This window comes from Armigeres subalbatus, chromosome 3 (assembly GCF_024139115.2).
Source record: "Armigeres subalbatus isolate Guangzhou_Male chromosome 3, GZ_Asu_2, whole genome shotgun sequence".
NCBI classification, from domain to species: Eukaryota; Metazoa; Arthropoda; class Insecta; order Diptera; family Culicidae; genus Armigeres; species Armigeres subalbatus.
In genome coordinates this window covers 305,932,891-305,955,808 of record NC_085141.1, presented here as the reverse complement: position 1 = coordinate 305,955,808, position 22,918 = coordinate 305,932,891, and the positions used below count along the sequence as shown (strand labels likewise).

General features: G+C 42.0%; 2 protein-coding genes across 14 annotated transcripts in view; one reads left to right on the top strand and one right to left on the bottom strand.

Annotated features, from left to right (window-relative positions):
* The window catches only part of LOC134225115 (integral membrane protein GPR180-like), a 40,961-nt gene extending 39,429 nt beyond the window's left edge, over nucleotides 1–1,532 (bottom strand). Inside the window, exons 1-2 of one of the 2 annotated variants that reach the window (XR_009983172.1) lie at nucleotides 553–1,531; nucleotides 18–444 (exon numbers count right to left, since the gene is read on the bottom strand). Coding sequence is in view for 1 of the 2 variants with exons in the window: in XM_062704912.1 (XP_062560896.1) it covers nucleotides 18–444; nucleotides 553–1,061 (936 nt within the window). In the remaining variant the exon portion in view is untranslated. Of the gene's footprint in view, nucleotides 1–17; nucleotides 445–552 lie in introns of both variants that reach the window. The other variant, XM_062704912.1, reaches the window with a different exon arrangement.
* A 3,892-nt stretch (nucleotides 1,533–5,424) lies between these two features.
* The window catches only part of LOC134225113 (EH domain-binding protein 1), a 78,164-nt gene continuing 60,670 nt past the window's right edge, over nucleotides 5,425–22,918 (top strand). For 4 of the 12 annotated variants that reach the window (XM_062704906.1, XM_062704905.1, XM_062704909.1 and 1 more), the window contains exon 1: nucleotides 5,427–5,683. The gene's annotated coding sequence lies outside the window, so the exon portion shown is untranslated. Of the gene's footprint in view, nucleotides 6,112–22,918 lie in introns of all 12 variants that reach the window. The other 8 variants (XM_062704910.1, XM_062704911.1, XM_062704900.1 and 5 more) reach the window with 6 other exon arrangements.

The window sequence follows — 22,918 nt, the reverse complement described above, 5'->3', positions numbered from 1 at the left end:
TTCAACACGAAGCTTACTCTACTGAAAATATCGAAAATATCTCCGGTGATGGCCAGGTTCTTACTCCCGATACCATTCATGGCGTAGCGGACGGTGTGTGTCAGAAGCAAACAGACGCTTATGAACTCCAGCAGCAAACTGACGGTGAAAAGTCGCGTCACCGGATGCTTCTGCAGCCGAACTGCGTAAACCTGCAGCGGAAACATCACCAGATAGATCACAAAGAATATCAAATACATCTCCAGGGTGTTCTGCTGGTCGAACGAGAAGTGGAACAGCAACGGATTGAAGAAAGATGCGCTCTGTCGATTGGGGTTTCCGTTTACCAACTGGATGTCGAAATCGATTTCCGGCGGTTGGCTGTGGAACTTCCGGTAGTCGTAGTGATGCCACTGACAGGTGGTTTGGTTTTGGTAGCAAGCAACCATCGAGACGTACCAGAACCTAAAATACATTTTTGTGCCTTTTAAAATCTATCAAATAAACTTTATTGTTCTATATGATTACTTGTCAAACATAATTCGTTACCAGCCCTGTCATTGATAATCTTACCTCGGTACGTTTGGATCACTTATCACGTAAGTGAACTGACTGCCAGACACCACATTCGACGGACTGTCTTCATCCGGGCACAGTTTCCCCCGCTCGCAGGGAATCCTCCGAAGATAATCGGCTTCCGCTCCTTTGTTGCACCCGCTATTGAATGCCACCTTGTCCAGCTTATCGAACATCCGCTGGCAGGCCACATCCCGATCAAAGTTGTTCCTGTTAGCATAGAACTCCAGAAAGTTGTGCTTATCCAGCACGGCCAGCGTAATTGGCACCGTCAGATTCATCCTGCTCGTCACATTTCCGTAAATATATCCGAACGTGTCCGATTCCGTATTCTGTTGGGAGTGCTTTTCCGTCTTTTGGAACCCAAATTTGATGACGAACCGAAAGAACTGATCCAAGGTGAATGACCCACTCAAATGGGCACAATCCGAGGGTTGACTTCCGCTCAATAGCCCCATCACCAAAAGCACCAACCCAGCCCTAACCCACCTCCATGGACCGCCCATCTTCGTTCACCCCACCCAAGCCGAATCCACCCACAAAAACGAACCTTTCCTTCAATCACTTCCTGCCAAGCGAGGTCACACTTTGTTCACTAATCGTTCACAGCCGAGATTTCCCTCATCGAACCCTCAAGGTCTGCCTTAATTGATAAAACAGATGCCAAACCAAGAGAACACACATAGTTCTGCCAGCGAGTCACATCCCCACTTGGCCTCCATCCCTTGGGACATTTTCCATCACACCACCAGCAGCAACGCAACACGCTCACTCCCAACTTCCAACACAGCAGCAACTGTTGTCAGCCTGTGGCAGCAAATAATAATGCCCACGCGGATTAAAATATTGCACTTGTTTTATTTATTTTACTGCAATGCAAGCACGATTTGAAAAGAAAACCAGAAAATCGCGACGAGATTGTTGACTCTTGCGCGACTTGCACCATCCATGAGCACAGCAAACGAATGAATGAATGAAAATATTCGCGATGATGATGACTGCGCGTGATGATGACGGATCAAAAGGGAGACAGAAAAATAAGCTGTGAAGCACGCAAAAAAAAGCTGAAAGACTGAAGGCGGGATTTTGAACATAAATCAAGCTCTATCTGAAATAAGGGCAAATGTCGTTAAAGAGAGTTGTTAAGGCACAGAATGATATAATTGGACATAGTTGTTTCCTAAGGGCCAAAGTCGAAAATGTAAACAAATCGAGTTTATGTCATAGATCGAACCACTTGGAAATGTACTGTGAGAAGTCAGAAAGGTTTGAAGCATTGAAGGAATTCGTGCAGCAGATGAAAACTCAGTTTGGCAGACCGCCAAAAATATTGAGGTCAGATCAAGGCGGTGAATATCGTGGTACAGTCGGGATTCGCTGGTTTGGATTTTAATACTTGGGACACTTTTTAGTTGGGCCTCCGCTGGTTGGGCCATGGCCCATTTAAAAAGCAACCGTACGTCAAAATGCAATGTAAACACGGAAAACGGGATTGGGTGTCACTAGACATCATTTGTGATGTTCAAGTCGAAATACACGTGTTTAAATGGCTGTCAGTTGACCCAACTAAAAAACCGAATTCGTTAGTTGGGCCGAGGTCGTGGCCCAACCAGCGAATCGCGACTGTATTGTCAGATTTTCTGGATATGATACACAATGCTATTCAGGGTCTGTCTCATTTGGAGAATTAAACTGAAATTAAACTTAAAAGTGACATTTCAATAATTATCAAATAACCCTGCTCGCAGAGCAAGATTACTTTCGACAGACATCTAATCATTTTGCATCGATGTCTTATTGGAATTGCTGCGCAGCACCAGCCATTCTTATTACCGGGTTATTTGCTAATTTTCGAACTGTCACTTTTAAGTTTAATTTTCCGAATGAGACAGATCCTCACCCATAAGAATCAAGTAAACGGGCTGCAGAAAGCGCGGCGGTACCTTTCATGAAGGGTTCGCCGCGTGCAATTTTGAGAAAATCAGGCAATAATGATGTTAAAAAGTTCCTCCGTAGCGAAGGGATACTGCAACAGTTCACTGTGGCCTATAGGGCACTGCACGGAAACATCTCTTTCTCTTTCGTTCCTCATAAGTTTTGACGTTTACTGGCCTTGTTGTTTTCTAATTTCTTTGCAGCGAAAAAGAGACAAAGCAGTCCGTGCAGTGCCCTATACGCCACAACAAAATGGTGTTGCTGAGAGGAAAAATCGGTCTCTGGTGGAAATGGCCCGTTGCATGATTTCAGATACAGTGAACGTTCGCTAATTGGTTTTTTTTCTAGATGGGGCGCTTTTTAGTTGGGGGTTCGCTAATTGGGGCGAAACCCAATTAAAAAGCAGCTAAACGTCAGAATATGATGTCAAAAACGCGTTAACGTTTTGTTTCCGTGTTTGGTGGGATCGATATTTTCTGGCACGTAAAATTTTCCTTTGTTCAATGCAAAAAGTAAACAACATTGACGCTTGTCAAAACGCCCCAATTATCGAACGGCATTCGCTAGTTGGGGTGAGGTCGTGCCCCAATTAGCGAAAGATCCCTGTATTCTTGTGCAATAATATGATTCTTACCTTCATAGAACTTTTGAAGTTCGTCCAGGGAAACCAGGGAATTGAATCCCAGATTAAGATTAAGATTAACAATAAATCCTTATCATCATGAACCAAGGGAATCCTTTTGGGATCCCAAAGTAAATTCTTTAGAGATTCCGAAAAAGATCCTTTTGGGATTCCGTGGATACTTCTGTCAGGGTTCCACAGGGAATCCTTTTGGAATTCCGCGGTCTGTTCTTATGAGAATCCCCTATATGAGAATCACCTATCCAGTTTTCCGCGAGCAGTAATGGCCGCCAGCTTGCCTGCGGGTCAGTCTCTGATTTGACGTTTCTGGAGGTCAACTGCACCCACCGCTCCGAGTATTTTGACCAATGTTCCATATAAGAAGGTGCTGATTCGGTAAATTCAAGCCTTCTTATATTACACATTGATCAAAATGCTCGAATGGTGGGTGCAGTTGACCTCCGGAAACGTCAAATCAGAGACTAACCCGCAGGCAAGCTGGCGGTCATTACCGCTCGCGGAAAACTGGATATAAGAATCCTTTAGCTAGGAAATGATTCCACAGGATTTTTTTGAGGATTCCTAAGGCATAATAAGGCATCCTTTTGAGATTCACAAATAAATCCTTTGAGGATTGTGAAGGGAATCCTTTGGGAATTCCATAGAAAATCATTAAAAGATTCCGAAGGAAATCCATTGGCGATTCCTAAGAAATTTCATTGGGGGATATCGAAAAGAACACTTCGAGATGTCCGATTGGGGATTCCGAAAAGATTTTTCTGAGTATTCTGAAGTAAATTCTTCGAGTATTCCATGATTTATCCTTTGGGGATTCCTACACTGAGAAAAATTTTATAGTAGAAACTACCATTTAAGGGGTAAAATTGAGAACAGTACCGACGTTTTTCAACCGAAGTGCCAATCGTCTTAAAATAACTAAAATATGGTCTATCTTACTATAAACATATTATATTCAACTACTTACATGGTTATTCTAACTGAAAATATAGTAAAGTTGTGTAGTAAAATCAACTATTTTGTTTGAGTCTATGCTAAACAACAATTTTTTTGGTGAAATTGAAAATAATATCAATCAGATTTACTACATTTATGGTAAAATTAAGCGATTTGTCCCTTCAGTTGAAAAACGTCGGTACTGTTCTTAATTTTACCATAAAATTGTAATTTCTACTACAAAGTTTTTTTCAGTGTAGGAGAATCCTTAGATGATTCCGAGGGGAATACTTCGAGGACTTCGAGGCTAATCCTTTGGGGATTTTGAGAAGAATCCTTTAGGAATTCAAGGGGAATTCCTCCTATAGAATTTCTCAGGGATTCGGAGGGAAATCTATTGGAGACTTCGATGGGAGTATTTTGAGGATTCCGGGAGAAAAACTTCAAAAGGGGCAAAGGACAATCCTTGAGGGATTCCGAAAGGAGTCTTTTGGGGACTCCAAGTCCTGTAAGGATTCCGAAGGGAATCCTTTAGGGATTCCGGAGGGAATCCTTTAGGGATTCCGAAGGGAATCCTTTAGGGATTCCGAAGGTAATCCTTTAGGTTGATAATGGAAATCATAGAACTTAAGTTATTTATAGTAGACAATGATATGGCGAATGGCACACATAGGTGCCGGCCAGAGTAGACGCGTCTACGCGACGTCGCGCGAAAACTTCACGCGAAGGAATAACAATCAATAATAAGGAGCTGTCAAATCCTGTGGACGCTTAGCATCGCACTTCACGTCTTACTCTGGCCGCCCCCTTAAGCCCCAAACGCAATACAACGGAACGGCGACGGAAACGGCAAATTTGACAGAAAATATATGGGCTAACTGTCAAATTTTCCGTTTCCGTCGCCGTTCCGTTGTATTGCGTTTGGGGCTTTATGGTCTGCGATTATGCGGTCATAGGGCACTGCACGGAAACATCTCTTTCTCTTTCGTTCCTCATAGATTTTGACGTTTACTGGCCTTGTTGTTTTCTAATTTCTTTGCAGCGAGAAAGAGACAAAGCAGTCCGTGCAGTGCCCTATGCCGTTAACGTTTAGATTATTTCTCGCTTAACTTAACAGAAAAACATGAAAGCTTTTGATTGCAGTACTCAAATTAAATCATGCATGAAGATTAAATCTTCATGAAGAAAATGTTACTTAGGTCCTTTTGAAAAGTTAAGCGAGATTTGGAGTGTTGTAATGGTTCACCCCTCGTAACCATTAATGCCCGCCTGTTGTTGTCAAACTGTCACGCATTTTCCGTTTTGTCTTCATCGTTCGTTGGATTTTCTGTCACCCGAGCTGTCAAAATTTTACTCCTGCTGGCTGGACGGTGAAAACTTTTTGTGCAGTTCCTTTTCGAGAGTAGTTGTGTGCGGACGACGGTAGAAAATTTCACGCCCGATCGAAGAGTATGGCCATCGATCAGCCGAACCCATAATCAATCGAGGAAAAAAACGGACCCCCAAAGAACAGTTCCATCTTTAGTGAAGCTATTTCCGCGTTCCCGTTACGATTGCGTTCGGGGGTTTTCGCGACCGCCAGTGGAAGTGAAACGCGGATTTCCGGAAAATATTGGTGTATGTGCAATTTTTGGTGATTAATTGAAAAAGCAAAAGGAGTGGGATCAGGGACAGCGCAGCCAGACATTCTTGCTGCCGCAGAACATTCAACCGACAGCGATTGGATGACGACGGAAAAAAATATTTAGCAGCGAAAAATAATGATATTCAACCTTGAACGGGGCACATCATCGTCATCGGCGATGTCGTCGTCGTTGTCAGTGGCGTAGAAGCATCGGAAGTCGGAATCCATTTAGGAGCTTGATTTGAGCTCGTTTTGTTGAGTGAGGGAAGTCACGCAAAAAATAGTGTTCCGATCCGCCGTGGCAAAGTGTGCTGCAAATAACATCGCATCAGGAGTGGTGTCCTTTTCCACTATCATATACTGCGTGGGTGGGTCCGGTGTGTGTCTGGAAGAAGCGAAACAGTTGAAGAAGGTGGAGCAGGTTGCATATCATAATTTATTCTCCAATGTAACATGTGAAAAGGGGCTGACGAGTTGAAAATCATCAAAAGTCTCTGTCTATTTTATATAGGTATAGATATTCAATAGAATATTATGAAACTTTATAGTGATGTGGAGAATAGAGATGAATTTATTTTCATTTCCAAGCTTAGGATTGACGATTATTGAATTTTTGGCTAGCAATTGTAAAGTAATTGTAATTAATTAACTTTAAGAGGAAGTGCTTTGAGTTTCCTTACTTTTTCGTTTATTACGAAATTAAAGATTAATTCAAATTTCTTGGCAGATATCTTCAAACACTACTTTTGTCTATAGCGTGCTGATGTAAAAATGTAGCTAAAAAAGCAAAACTATTAAATTATCAGCGTTAGAGAGCAAAAATAAAGAGAACATCTTTCGCCTATAGGACCTACTCTCAAAGAACTCTAGAATTGTATTTTTTCGAGAAACTTTAAAAAAATAAATTTCTTCCTTCAATAATAAAAGCTACTGTATAAAATGTATGAAATAAGTTTATTTACTGCACATACATTGTAAATCTCGATAATCAAGGCATGTTTGTTAACTAAAATTTGTACCAAAATTGTACAGGAAATTGTTCAGAATTTCGAAATTTCCAACCAAAACCGGTCGACAAAAAGTAACTTTTTTGAAAATCCTTATTTTGTTTGTAAGAACCGCGTTGTCGCGTTTTATGTAATGTGATATAGTACTTACGTTAGCACAATCTCTAAAAAAAATAGTAGGGGGATTCACTTAACGGCGTAGGATGCTGCGTATCTGATTATAGAAATGTTTCACACTCAATCACAAGGGACATATTTCAAATCGCCTATGAAACATTTCCATAAACAGATACACAGCAACCTATGCCGTTAAGTGAATCCCCCTAGTGAATTTTAGAATATTCTCGGAAAACTTCGGATTTCTATGGGAAGTTCGATTAAGGGTCGTTTGATCGAAAGTCATTCAGCGAAATGCCTGTTGTGATTGTACGACATATTTTTTGGTGGTAAACCATTCCGCGGTTAGTACTATTTTGCGATGGACTATTTTACGGTCAACAGGGCACTGCATGGACTGCTTTGTCTCTTTTTCGCTGCAAATAAATTAGAAAACAACAAGGCCAGTGTCAAAATTTATGAAGAACGAAAGAGAAAAAGATGTTTCCGTGCAGTGCACTATACCATTTCTCAGGTTTAATTTGACTAATATTACCAGTAGTTCAAGAATGTGTTCTTTAGCTTTTAAAAGCCTCAAAGACGACACAATTATGTAAAGCGAACAATCATTGAGTTAACATTAGACTTGTATGAATTCGATTCTCTACAAAAAAAAAACATTTTGAAATATATTTGATATAAAATATAAATAAAAATTGCATATAAAAATATTTTTTATTTAAGAAGGCGAAACACACACTTCGCCTCATACCGGTTAAATGCAAACATTTATAGAAAGCAAAACATCACATTTTGTCTTTTATTCAATCGTTTGGTTTCGCCTTAATGTGATACACATAATAAATAATTGTTATTGTAGACACGAAGTCAAACAAAGGTACTGAACTATTGGATCAAGCTTTATTTAATACTTCTTGTTTGAAGGTCCACTTAATAATGAATTATAGAAAAATTGTTCTTCTTGAAAATGTCAGAATAGCATCGCCTACTTCTCTGCTACATCTCCCTTTTTTAAAAAATATCGTACGGGGCCAACCAGCCTGGTAACCTCTTCGAACGTTGTGGACAATCGTTGTAAGTATCAACTGCCTGTTCCGGTCTTCCTACTTCACTTGGTTGCACCTCGATGTTATCATCAATTATATTTTCTTCGTCTAGTTCTGCAAATGATGCTTCTAATTGAACTGGCTGCGGTGTATCACATCTCGCTTGATCTATACTAGCTGAACTGCTTATGGGAATTTCTGGAATCTGATTGATTGGTTGTACTTGATCTTGTTGAGCAATATCTTCTTGATAACAAGCAAATTCTTTGTGTTTTTCTAACAGTATTTGCCATGGTAGCTTCAGTGATAGACTTGCAGATGAACTTTTAGTATCGAACTGGGGATGCAGCTGATTTGTATGTGACCGTATCAACTTTTCTCGTGCTTCATGATGCAGGAACACGTTATAACTAACACCACCTTTCCGTTCTACAATTCGTCCAGGAATCCATGACTTGGAATTCACTGGAATTCACATTTTAATTGCTCCATGGCGTTTATTGAATTGCAAATTTTGCTTTTCGTTGCTGCAACTAATTCCACGTTCTTCACTTTCAGGTTTCTTCAAAAGATCCATAGTTGTTCGAACTGATCTGCCTAGAAACATTTGTGCAGGAATTTTCGTTTGTGGAGTACATTTGTTTGGTGTATTTCGGTAGGCAAATAGAAATGTTTGAAGATGCTCAAGAGTTGGTGTGTTTTCCCCTCCACTTAACTTCTTGAGGCCACGCTTGAGTGTATCAACAAACCGCTCCGCTTGGCCATTAGATTGGGGATGGTATGGAGCTGTTCGTATGTGACTAATTCCCAGTGGCGTTTCCCTAACCTCAATCTACCTGTGCACTGAGTTTAAATTTAAGGAATTGGTTTGCGGAAATGCCTAGAATAATTAGATTTTGATTAGTATAAACGACTCTGATAATTTTCTTTTCCATTTGGGTCCGTCAAAATATCAAAATTTTCACTTTTTGGGTCAGTGCACAGGTAAAAAGTGAGGTTACGCGACGCCACTGCTAATTCCATTTACTTGACAGAATTGTTGGAACTTTTCACTGGTGAATTGAGTTCCATTATCTGAAACTAAGGTTTCTGGGTTTCCGTACCGGGCAAAGGTTTCACGAAGTATATCCAGAGTAGCTGTCGTTGTTATTTTGCGAGTTCGGAAAATTTCTGGCCACTTGGAATAAGCATCCACAATAACCAGGTAATAATATCCGTCGATTGGACCAGCATAGTCTATGTGGACACGCTGCATTGGCCTTGAACACATTTGCCAGGATTGCAAAATAGATTTTGTCGGTGCTTTCGCTGCTTGAGCACAGGATCTGCATTCACGAACAAACTGTTGAACATCCTCATCAATGTTTGGCCAATAAACATAACTTCTTTTCAGAGATTTAATACGATCTGTGCCGGGGTGCCCTTTATGGAGTTGGCGAATGACTTGTTTGCGAAATTTATAAGGAACAACAATGCGGTCACCAAACATCAAACAATTATCGATTAACTGTAATCCGTTACGTCGAGCATAGAATTTTTTAACAGTAGGATCAGAAATATTCTTACAGTTTGCTGGCCAACCTTCTCTCAAGAAAAACAAGACTTATTACAAAGCTTGATCCTTGTGAGTTTCTGCAACAATCATATTGAATGTTACAGGCAGACTGCTTATCGTATCCGTAACAACAGCTTTGACATCATTTTCCACGTGTATAGCAGCAAGAACATAATCTTCATCCGGTCGCCTTTGAGTGGACATCAACCTTGATAAGACATCGGCACATCCGAATTTGTCAGTCGACACATGTTGAATTTCAAAGTTGTAGAGAAGCAAAGTAAGAGCCCAACGTTGCAACCGGTTGGCAGTATAAACTGGAATTCCTTTTTTTTGACCCAATTGGGCTTATTCTACGAGTGGAGTGACGTGAGATTGCTCGAATGACGTGGGAAGAGTCGTATAGCCCCATTTGAACAACATGGTCATCTAACGTGAGAATTGCTAAAATCGACTCACCTCACGTCACTCGACTCGCAGAATAAGCCCAAATGATCAATGGTTGATGATCCGTTTGCAGAATGAATCGTCGTCCGTATAACATCTTATGAAAACGTGTTACTCCAAATATTAATGCCAGTGCTTCTTTTTCAATTTGTCCGTAGTTGGCTTCTGCCGACGTCAATGATCTTGATGCGTGTGCAATAGCCTTGATTTCTCCGGATGGAAATCGATGCATGATAACTGCTCCCAGACCATATTTGGATGCGTCTGCAGCTACAATTATTTCCTTGTTTAGATCGAAGTGTGTCAGGAGCAGATTTGAACATAGGATTGACTTGAAACGAATATTGACACTCGGGTGACCAATTCCAACGAGTATCTTTTTTAAGTAGATTGTCAAGTGGAGCTCTTAGTTCTTCCATATGATTCACAAATCGTCCATAATAGTTGATGGCCCCTAGGTAAGAACGAAGCTGCTGGAGATCTTTTGGTGGCGACATCTGGGAAATGGCCAATGTCTTCGATGCATCTGGTCGAATACCGTCTTTATCCACTACATGCCCGAGAAACTTGATTTGAGAAACAGCAAATTTACACTTTTCAATGTTGAGATGGAAACCATATTCACGTATACGCTCGAGGACTGCATACAAACTACTATCGTGTTCTTCCTTTGTCTTACCAGCAATTAAAATGTCATCCAAATAGGGTTTCACCCCCGGAATACCAGCAACCATACTGTCGATAATGCGTTGAAAGGCTCCTGGAGCTGATTTGATTCCTGGTGGTAGACGATTGTACTGGAACAACCCGCGATGTGTATTTACAGTGAGCAGTTTTCTTGATGATTCCTCAACTTCAACTTGCAAATAGGCATCTGACAAATCTAAGTGGGTAAAATAGCGTGCCCCCGATAACTCAGCAAACAGGTCGTCTGGATGTGGTAGTGGATGTCGATCAGATTCTAGAGCGTTGTTCAATCCTGTTGAGTAATCGCCGCATATTCGGACGGATATGTTATCAGCTTTACGAACAACAACTATTGGAGCTGCCCAATCCGAGAATTGTACAGGAGAAATTATGCCCTTGTCCTGAAGCCGTTGAAGTTCATCATCTACTTTCGGAAGAGCCGCGTAAGCTACCGGTCGCTTCGGGCAATAAACCGGACGAACGTCTTGTTTCAGGTACAACTTGATTTTCGCTTTAGTGCATCGTCCGAGGGTCGTCTTGAAAACCTCTGGAAATTTCTCTTTGAGTGTTTTAGTGAATTCTTCAGGTGAATTGATGGACAATTTTGACTAGATTTTTGATTGGTACTGACCAGAGATCAAATAAATCCATTGTTTCTATTCCCAATACATTTAAGTCTGGATTGTTTGAAATAAAGATGCGTCCAGTCTTACTCATGCTTCCAATAGTGATTTCAATACATAACTCTGTCAAAAGCTTGAGAATATCTCCGGAAGCTGTGGTCGTTGCTTCTTCAGTTTTCTGAGTTGGCAGTCGTCCAATTTTGGTCCAGTTTTCTTCAGAAATAACTGTTATATAGGATGCGGAATCATGTTGGAGTTGTACTGTAACACCATTAAGTTTGACTGGAACGAATTTGCGTTTGCTTGCTACATTGCGAACCGAAAAAAATCCCTTCGTCTTCATATTCTCCTTGGGTTTGAAATGACTGAACGACTTGGGCTTGATTTTTTCATTTGAGCAATACCCTTCTTTGTGACCTTTCTTTTTGCATTTATTACAGGTATGACTAGAGAATGGGCAAAAACGAATATAATGCATATCGCCACATTTCCAGCATGGCGTTCAAACAGATTCTCCAAAGTGATAGCGCCTAGCCCATCTGGCCTTACCGGTATTGTTTCTTTAGATTCTAGCTTGGAAATGAGCCTGGCTCGAACATCGGCATCTCGAGGTGATTGAAGACCACAGATGAATTGAAGAGCTTTGAACTGGTCGCTAGAGAGCTTTGACAACTGAAATGCTTCGCAATGCTTGTTCACTTTGGCTGCATACGAGGTAAAATCATGATTCAGTTTTCGAATATTGCAAACATTGAAATCTCGCATGGAATATTGACTTCCGACGGCCGAACAGTTTCTTCAATTTTCCAACAGTTTCATCTAGAGTAAACTCTCTTGGGTGTTTCGGAAGAATACTGTCCACGAACCGTTCATGAACCGTCGTACTCAGCTTTCGAAGGAGTAACCTCACCTTGGCAGCGTCGTCCAAGCGTTTACCATCCTCTTTAAAAACATCTTCGTATCTTGAATACCACGAATCGAAAAATAGGCCGTCGCACATAGGAGTAAATAAGCCAATTCTTGGCCAAAACTATTTTTTGCGGTTATTTGGGCATGATATTCCTAGGACGAAGTAATAATTGCCAATTATGCAGGAAAATGCATTTTTTTGGATAAATCTATCCACCTAACAGTGTAAAACCAGATAAAAATGTCAAAACACATATGTTTTCAAATAAAACCTCGCTTTATGTAAAATCTCTTGCTTTCGCTACGCAAACGTTTCTTAAATGGCTATAATCCACAAAGTAGCAAAAAACCCGTAGTTAAAACTTTATTCTTAAATGGATTTTCTAACATTTACATAGGAAAAAAAACATCTAATTTATTTTAACCCATGCCCAAGATCCCAAAAGAAAAATGGTTGTATAATTCGCATGCACAAAAGTAAACACTGTTTTATGTTTGAACACTCTTTTCTCCTTAACTTAAATCTTAACCTTTAAAATTAGGGTCTGAAAAGGTGAAGCCTGTAGTAAGAAATATAAATCATCTGTATTCTATATACCATGGCTTGAACAACAACGATTACCATGTCCGAATCGAAGCCCACAATATATCATAGCTAGCCATGACAAAAGTATCATAATAAGGCACCGTTCATAAATTATGATCACTCCAATGAAAACGGGTTCATCCTAAATCTAGATAATAACCGATTTCTCTACAATGCAGAATTTTTGATAAGCGATTTCAATATAAGGTTTGCAAAAAGATATCAACGCAACTCATGGGAGACCCATTATTCTTTTTGTGTCTTGACAAAATGCATGCGAAATAGCATGCTTTTTACATTTTTTTCCTGGATTCGTTATATGTGGTAATTTATGAACAAATGTTAAAATTTTGTTTTAAAATGATGAAAAATCGTATTTTATTCAAATAGCTCAGAATCTAATTTGCGGACGTTTGCGGACGAGTTTTCACGTGGAATGCTTAGTCCATATCTTGAAGTTACACCCAAGTGATTTATCTTTGCCGGATCTTGCCGTATAGATTAACTTTTCCTCTAAAGAAAAACATAAAAATAGAAAAAAATGTGGTTTTCAAGTGGTCATCACCTGAAACATAAAATTTATAATTTGATAATAAACATGAACAAAATAGAGACATACAACTATAATCTACTCATTGTGTACTAATAATAGCTTGTTGATAACATTTATGTTGTGTAAAAATCAGATTTTCCAAATACTCCACAAAAAAGTAGATAAAATCCAATCTTATACCTCATTTTTGAGCCCTAATTATATTTTTTTACAAAATTTTGGGTCATTTCTGAAATAGCCATAGTATGCAGAATGTTTTTAAGTATCTAAAAAAAATATAAGAATGTATAAATGTTGAAATTTTTTTTTGGGTTTTGTCCACGAATTTGTTCTAGTTACTCTTCTGTGCGTCGTCGGGATCGAATTGGAACTCCTGAATCCCAGAAGCGAGCGATTCTAAAATTTTCTCACTTCCGTCAGCTGATGCGTCGCACCGTTCTGTCGTATTCCAGCCGAAAACGGCTGTATGGAATCCGCCGTTGAAGAGCGGTGCGACTGTTCGTTTTTAAATTCGACAACAAACTGCCGGTGCAATCTTCGTCGTTGCTACTCAACCCAATGGCGCTACCAACACCATCTCACACTGCGGTGGCAGCAATGCGCTAACATTGCCATACCCCGCCGCGTAACCTCTCTCAGCCCCTCACAAGCTACCGATTCATTGGCACACGCTTAAATGAAGCAAAGTTCGTCAGACAATTCAATATGTTGCTCTCCATACTCTCAAATACTCAATCATGCACAGATTCTTTCACGATAGAGATCAATATTAGTGCATATGCAAAATTGAGAGTTCGAATCAAGTCTAATGTAAAACTTGCCACATTGTACGGTAAATTGGGGCACGCGAAATATGTGATTTCACGATTGGTATATTTGATTGCTTATGTTTAATGTACTATCCACAATAGCAGAATCAAATCATAGTCTAGAATCACTTATCCAAACTAAATCATTAGCCGCTTACTCTGAATACTACACGTTCCAGTGCCATTATCCGCTGCTGCTGTTGCACGATCAGATCCGTCAGTCGCAGAATAGCGTTCTTCAAATCGTCGTCAGGCATTTCCGTCTATGGTTATTCAAAAAATGTTCTGTTGAGAGACTTGAGATTAACTCCGTTGGTTCGTACTCCTCGTCACCAAAATATTGTAGACACGAAGTCAAACAAAGTTACTGAACAATATGATCAAGCTTTATTTAATGTTTCTTGTTTGAAGGTCTACTTAATAATGAGCATGAGCATGAGCATGAGCATGATTGACCGCCCACGGTTGCTACTCCGTTATTGCCAGGTCAGCTGTTATTACACAGAGAACCAACAGATGAAGTTTGGGACTAACAACATCTTCAATGTGTAAGAACTGGTGACCCAAAAATAAGCAATACCAGCGCCGGCCGTGTCCGAATGCAGGTCAATTAGGGAATAGGTAGGAAATTGATGACGTGATACTCGCTTTGATAGAAGCCGACGAGTCATCTGCACTTCCACGAGAAATCACTGGGATGTTGGATATATGGGGTAGGGAGTGTGGCAGGGTTCGTTTTGGTAAACGGTATGCCGTGTATAGCGTGTAGTTTGATCGATGAGAACAGCACTAAATTTTTTAAAGCCCGCACAAAGCAGAACAAAATTTCGGTGAACGGCTGATCGTTCTGCTTACCGCACTAAGCAGAATAAAACTATGATGACCGGCCGATCGTTCTGCTTACTGAAGAAAACATGTCTAGACGCGATTTAAACTTTTACTTTCACATTCATTTACACACACGCACGAAGCAGAACAAAATTTCGGTTACTGGCCGAAGCAAAACAAAATTTCGATCATTGGCCGATCGTTCTGCTTACTGAAGAAAACACGTCTGGACGCGATCTTCGATCGTTCTACGTCCAATACAAAACACGAACAAATCTACACTGAACTGATTGTTTCACTTTCCAATTTACAGCAGAATCAGATATTTTGATAACCGCGCGACCGTACTGCGTCCAACACAAAATACGAACAAACTTGCACTTTTTACGATTTATCAACTTATATTTATTCCGTGGATTCCGCGACGAAGAAAAAATCTAACAAACGCACTTCAACACTGTCCATCAAGCACTTTACATATTGAATAGCAACGATTGCTTCTAAATATTACCCCACTCACCTTCAGCATATACTAAATATTACTTCACGCATTATTTATTTTCATCCTAGTGCTCAATTACATACCTTACGCTACGCTGAATACTTTATATGATCAGTTAGATTAATTCTTCTACTGATAAAATATCATCATCAAGTACTGATTCCGGTATTCGCACAGTTTTATCAAGTAAGATGCGCGGCCACAAAGCAAGAACATGGCGAGGATGACCGGGTTCGATTTCCGGTCCGATCCAGGAAAACTGGAAACCCTCCCTGGGCATAAAGGCACCGACAAACCGACGTGCCTTGCCATATACAGATCTTTAAATTTCCTGCAATTCACTCTCCTTTCACTACCTCCTTCTGTACGACGGTCCACACAACAGCTCTCACAAGTGTGCGGACAAACACAGTCATGCACTCTTTAATTTTCTAAATTTATTATAAAAGTTTGTTTCATAATAAAATGAAAAATAATAATCAACTCCTTTGCTTTATTTCCATAAATTGTAATAGTTTAGAGTAATGCATGTTACAATAACAATAGAAAACTATTGTTATTGTAACATTTCTTCAAAAATAGTAATTTTGTTAAATGGGAAACTATCTGAATATATCCAGCAGACAGCCTGTCTTGGTACAGTGATCACCACGTCACTATCCAAGCCGTTCCTGGGTGGACGTTAGGCAGAATAACAGCGATTTCAACAATGTTTGTTCTCTCATATGGCCCTCTGCTAATCTTCAGTTTCTATTCATTTCACACTTGCCGCTCGCTTGCGGTGTCAATCGAATCTGTATCTTCATTACTTTCATCTACTCCCTTTCGCTTTGAGTAGTATAATTATCACCGAAAAAAGCCAATAAATTAATTTCGATCTTCTTGAAAATGTCAGAATAGCATCGCCTACTTCTCAGCTACAATTGTCTACATAAACGGCTCTTGCAAACGCTCTATAGCGAACCAACTAACCAAGTTCAACACAACATTTTCTTCATAACTTTTGAATGCATTGACCGATCATAATTATATTCAATAGTGATCAACTAAGGTTTTCCTTCGAATGCAACTTGTTGCGAGAAAATCGGTTAAGAATTACTATATGAAACAATGACTAATGTTTTTCGTTTTTCGTGTGCACAGACACACACATACACACGGACACACAGACAGTTCGACGAGCTGAGTCGATTGGTACATAACATCATGGGTCTCCGAGATTCCTGTAGCACAGCGTTCTATCTTCGGATGGATGATTGCGGGAAGGATCTCGAAGCAATGGTGTACGCACACACATCACTCGATGGTAAATCTTCACCAGGCATTTGACATCGACCGCATCTTGCGGTTATTCTGGGAGGATCAAGAGCTTCGTCAAACTAAGCAATGGACACAAGAGGAGCAAAGGGTCGTTGATCACTTCAACTCGACTCACGCACGTTGAACGCAGCTGTCATGCGTCTACGTACAATGGAACGCAAATTCGAGAGCGACAGTAGTTTTAAGGAAAGATATGTCAGCTTTATGCAGGATTATCAAGATTTGGGCCACATAGAGCTAATTCCGGAGACTGAAATCCAAGCCGATTGTAACACGACATATTATCTTCCGCATCATAGGGGTTGAAAGGAAGATAGCAGTACGACCAAATTACGAGTCGTATTTGATGCTTCGTGTGCCACGACCTCTGGAATTTCGTTAAACGACCTGCTACTCGATGCTCCAAATATCAAGGCTGATCTTTTTGAAATAATGATGGACTTCCGATTATTCTTCTTCTTATTGGTCTTGCTTCGTAGCCGCGCGTCTTATCGCACGGCTAAGGAGGGCCCACAAGGTGGTATTTACGGCTGACGCAGTGTGGAGAAACTCACCTGAAAAGTCTATACAACACTTCTGGCTTCGAACGGTTACATACGGGCTCAAGAACTCTGGATTCCTCGCAATGGCAGCACTCAAAAAGATAACGGAAGAACATCATTAAAGGTATCCTGAAGTAGACGAACGAATCATGAAGAGCATATACGTCGTATTACATCAGGAGCGGTGGAGCCCGTGGTGGGTCAGACGAGGTGCCGGTTGACGTCAAGATGGACGGCCCCACTCTGACCAAAGTCATTAACTCGGTGATGACCAACCACGGGGAGGATGGAGTCCAGACCATGGAAGTGATTACGGACGTATCGGACAACCGGGTGAACTATAGTAAGGACTTGAAGCAGGCCGTACTGACCCTCTGCGCTCTAGTCATGGAGGCGAAGTCGGAATGGAAGTCCATGCTGGAAGCCAGTAAGAAGGCGGAGCACAAGATCCGTCTTCTTACTGAGGAGAAAGAGTTGGCGGTTAGCCAAGCTGTGAAAGCCTCTAAGGAGGCTGAATCGAAGAAGGGAAGCGGCTGGCGGAGAGCCAGACTGCAGAGCTTCAACGGCGTATGGCAATCAGCGGTGCAACTCCTAAGGTAAGTAAGGTCACGCAGGAGGCGGATCTGAAAGTAGCTAATAAAGCCTCGGCACGGACCGTCGAGAAGGTCCGAGTGGATAAGACCGAGAGGAAAATGGTACCTCCACCTAGGAAGATACCAGAGGATCGCCGGGAGGAAGACCTGCCATGGACAGAGGTCGTGAATCCAAAAAAGGCGAAACGAAGTCGTCAGCAGGTCGCAAGGAGTGCGACCAAAGGTACGGAACAGGTCACCGCTAAGAAGGGTAGAGCCCGTGTGAAAAAGGGCACGCCTTCCAATGGCAGCGACAAGTGGAAGGACAGAGGCGAAGCGATCATCGTCAAGACTGACGATAAAAGCTATGCCGAAGTCCTAAAGACTATGAGAGGCACCGAGAAGCTCTCTAGTCTAGGAGGGGATGTCAACTGCATCCGAAGAACGCGCAAAGGCGAGATGATTCTCGTCTTGAAGCGGGATGCTACTCGGAAGAGTTCCGAGTATAAAAAGTTGACGGAGGAGGTCCTGGGTGACGGGGTTCAGGTTAGAGTCCTGAACATCCAGTGCAAGAGCATGGATGAAATAACCGAAGCCGGAGACCTGGTAGACGCACTGAAGGAGCAGTGCAATGTCGAGATCCAGGAATCCGCGATTCGGTTACGCAAAGGCTTTGCGGGAATGCAGGTTGCCTCATTCCAAGTACCTATGGCTGAGGCCAAGAAGGTGCTGGATAAGGTAAAACTGAAGGTGGGCTGGTCGGTGTGCTCGCTGAGCACAAGCCTGTTACAGGTGCCTTGGCCACGGTCATAAGTCCTATGACTGTAAGGAACCTGACAACAAAGCCCCTGGAGTTGACCAACTACCAGGAGAGCTATTTAAACACGGTGGTGAGGCACTGGCTAGAGTGCCGTAGGTGCGGAGCCGAAAACCACCAGGCTCGCGCCTGCCAGGCTGCACCGAGATGTCTGATCTGTCCTCCGGGGGCAGACAACAGGCATCTCACCGGTGCTCAGGCCTGTCCGGCCTCTAGAAGGGTCCAGACATGCAAGTAACACAGCTAAACTTGAACCACTGCGAGGCGGCCCAGCTGCTGCTACAACAGTCGTCCGTCTGTCCGACCCATACCGCATCCCTGCTGGGAACGGCAGCTGGATTGCGGACAAGTCCGGTATGGTGGGATTCTGGACTTTTGGGCGATACCCCTTCCAGAAGATAATATCTTCTCCCGACGATGAGGGTTTTGTCATAGCAAAGGTAAACGGTGTTTACTTTTGTAGCTGCTGCTGTCCTCCTAGATGGAGTATAGTGCAGTACACTAGGGTAGTTGATATTCTCTCGGCGAAACTAACTGGCCTAAAACCAGTAGTTGTAGCAGGTGACTTCAATGCGTGGGCAGTGGACTAAGGTTCCCGGTTCACTAACGCTAGAGGCCATATCCTGCTAGAGTCACTAGCGGTATTGAACGTAGTTCTGCTGAACGAAGGTCAAGTGCCAACGTTTAGAGGACCGAGCGGTGATTCGTGTATCGACGTCACCTTCTGCAGCCCAGGATGGACTGAAGAACCAGGATGGATGATCCACGAGGGTCATACTTCTAGCGACCATCAGGAAGTACGTTTTATGGTCGAGTATACCCGGAAAACCAAAGGTGGTGGCAGCACTACGAAGAGCACCTGAATGGCGATGTAGCAGACGAAGATGGCGGTATGGTGATGGACCTGGGGGAACGCGCGTAGGATATAATTCTACCGGCTCCCGATCTTCAGGAAATCCAGGAGGAGATTGGCCGCCTGAAGAATAACAAAGCTTCTTGAGTTGACCAACTACCAGGAGAGCTATTTAAACACGGTGGTGAGGCACTGGCTAGAGCGCTGCACTGGGTCATTACCAAGATTTGAGAGGAGGAAGTGGATGGAAGGTGTCGTGTGTCCCATCTACAAAAAGGGCGATAAGCTGGATTGTAGCAACTACCGCGCAATCACATTGCTGAACGCCGCCTACAAGGTACTCTCCTAAATTTTATGCCGTCGACTAGCACCAATTGCAAGGGAGTTCGTGGGGCAGTACCATGCGGGTTTTATGGGCGAACGCTCCACCACGGACCAGGTGTTCGCCATTCGCCAAGTACTGCAGAAATGCCGCGAATACAACGTGCCCACACATCATATATTCATCGACTTCAAAGCTGCATATGATACAATCGATCGGGACCAGCTATGGCAGCTAATGCACGAACACGGATTTCCGGATAAACTGACTCGGTTGATCAAAGCGACGATGGATCGGGTGATGTGCGTAGTTCGAGTTTCAGGGGCATTCTCGAGTCCCTTCGAAACCCGCAGAGAGTTACGGCAAGGTGATGGTCTTTCGTGTCTGCTATTCAACATCGCTTTGGAAGGGGTAATACGAAGAGCAGGGATTAACGCGAGTGGTACAATTTTCAATAAGTCCGTCCAGCTGTTTGGCTTCGCCGATGACATAGATATTATGGCACGTAACTTTGAGAAGATGGAGGAAGCCTATATCAGACTGAAGAGGGAAGCCAAGCGGATCGGACTAGTCATCAACACGTCGAAGACGAAGTACATGATAGGAAGAGGTTCAAGAGAAGACAATGTGAGCCACCCACCGCGAGTTTGCATAGGTGGTGACGAAATCGAGGTGGTAGAAGAATTTGTGTACTTACTGCTGACTGCCGATAACGATACCAGCAGAGAAATTCGGAGACGCATAGTGGATGGAAATCGTACATACTTTGGACTCCGCAAGACGGCTCCGATCGAATAGAGTTCGCCGCCGTACCAAACTGACAATCTACAAAACGCTCATTAGACCGGTAGTCCTCTACCGACACGAGACCTGGACGATGCTCGTGGAGGCCCAACGCGCACTCGGAGTTTTCGAAAGGAAAGTGCTGCGTACCATCTATGGTGCGGTGCAAATGGCGAACGGTACGTGGAGGAGGCGAATGAACGAGTTGGATTAGCTGTTGGGAGAACCATCTATCGTTCACACCGCGAAAATCGGAAGACTGCGGTGGGCCGGGCACGTAGCCAGTCTAAATAAATAATAATAATATTTGACATGGTTCGGATTACATGTTTACACTAGTTCTGAAGCAGACCTTGACTTCGCGAAAATGCGGCAGGTAGGTGAGACCCTAATCAATATAGGCTCTGATCACCTTAACTACTTAATTTTCCAATTAGGAATGGAATCAGATTGCTGATGTCTACCACGCATTTGTTGGCGGTATAAAGAACTTCACGACGATGAGGAAAAGCGTAACTGCCAAGACAGAACCTTGGAGTACGCAGTAAGCCTTCGAAGTCTGATTTTCAATGACCTTATGAAAATTCCGGACGAAAGCAAGGATGTTGCCAGAAACTTCCCGCTCACTTCTTCTTCATTGGCATAACACCCCTTACTGGGACATTTCCGACGTGCTGCCGGAAACCAATCCTGCCGCCTGTTTCTTGTGGCAAGACGACCTTGGGCACGCAAGACACAAGGCGCTCACGCTATTTTTCGAGATTTGGAAGACGTTAGACCGGGCTTAGTTCACCAAATCGACAAACAGAATTGTAGCAGGGGTACCCTATCCCATTAGGACCAGTGGATTTCCCACTCCTCTTGGGCTGGTTAAACGGGGAATTCGGTAAGTCCGGACGACTCGGATTTCGACACGGGGGACATTGGTCTCCAGTAGCTTTCCTAGCAAAGGCGTAGGATTGCCAATCCGGAGAAGGCGAGTTTGATTTTCGATCCGGTATATGATGTATTCGGGTGGTAAACATTCTCGACACCCTGGACATAGTGTATCCATTGTACTTTCCACACAAGATACATACTCATGCAATGGCGGGCTTAGAAAGCTTTCAAAAAATAACTGACATGGTGTCGACTACCTGGAAAAACCTGGAAAGTCAGGGAAAGTCAGGGAATTTCAATTTGGACCTGGAATGTCAGGGAAAGTCAGGGAATTTCGATTGAGGTCAGGGAAAAAAATCACAAAACCCAATATTGAAAATTTATAGTGATTTTTTTTTATTTCGAGCAATATGCTAAACACTTATGATAATGAAACGCTGAACCATTCAATTATTAAAGAACCGAAACTTCGGATCAGAATTAATATAGCGTTTTAGCTGATAATCAGACTGCATAACCGATAAATAAAACAATACTCCGAGGCAGTTACAGTCGACAACCATTTTCACCATTTTCAAGCTATAAAGCTTTTTTGTGTGACCGTAGGCAGTCTCTAGACTAAAAGTTTACTCCGGGCCCATTCCATGTACCCCATTGTAATCGAGTTTGTTTCTATTAAACTCTAAGCAATAACACAGGTTCCAAAGTCATGTTGTTCAAATGTTTAGGTCTGTTACAAATTTTTTTTAGGTCCCCTCTAATATTTTAGATTATTTAGTTTGAGTGGATTTGTGTCAGAGTAGTTTTGATTTTTTTTGCAGTGTTCTCATCAGTCATGTTCCCTTTAAACAAAAAAAGTTTTGAAAGTTCGTTCAAATACTTAATCATCAATCGCGGGAGTCTGATATTGGGATATTGGAAGAAATGCGATCAATCTTGATAAATTTAAATTGCTGATTAGTAACCAACTCTAATACAGGCATACCTCGATAGTACGTACACCTCCGTAATTTTAGTGTACGTACTATCGAAGCAAAAAAAGACCGAACAAAAAAAAAATGCTTTTTTGCCTATTTGCCTTTTTTGCCTATACATTTATTTGGGAGTGGTGTAATGCCTATAAAACCGCTCGGAAGACAAAATTTCGATAGAAGGCTCTGTATTCTAAACAAATTTATATTTAATATAGTACACAACGGACCAGCATGACTAAGATTTTTCTTGAAATGGTGCCTACATGTAGCATTGCGCAAAATTATCGTCCTTCAAATGTGAGGCTATTGTTTTTATAGAATATTGTTATTAATGCTTCGGAACATCCATAAATTACGTGATATTCGTAACGTTTTAAGGATATGTTACACATTATGCATAATTATGCATGTAACTACAAAAAGTGACGATCGGGGGTGGATCACAACATTTTTACGTGACGTTTTTTATGGATTCCACCTATAGATTTTATGTAAAT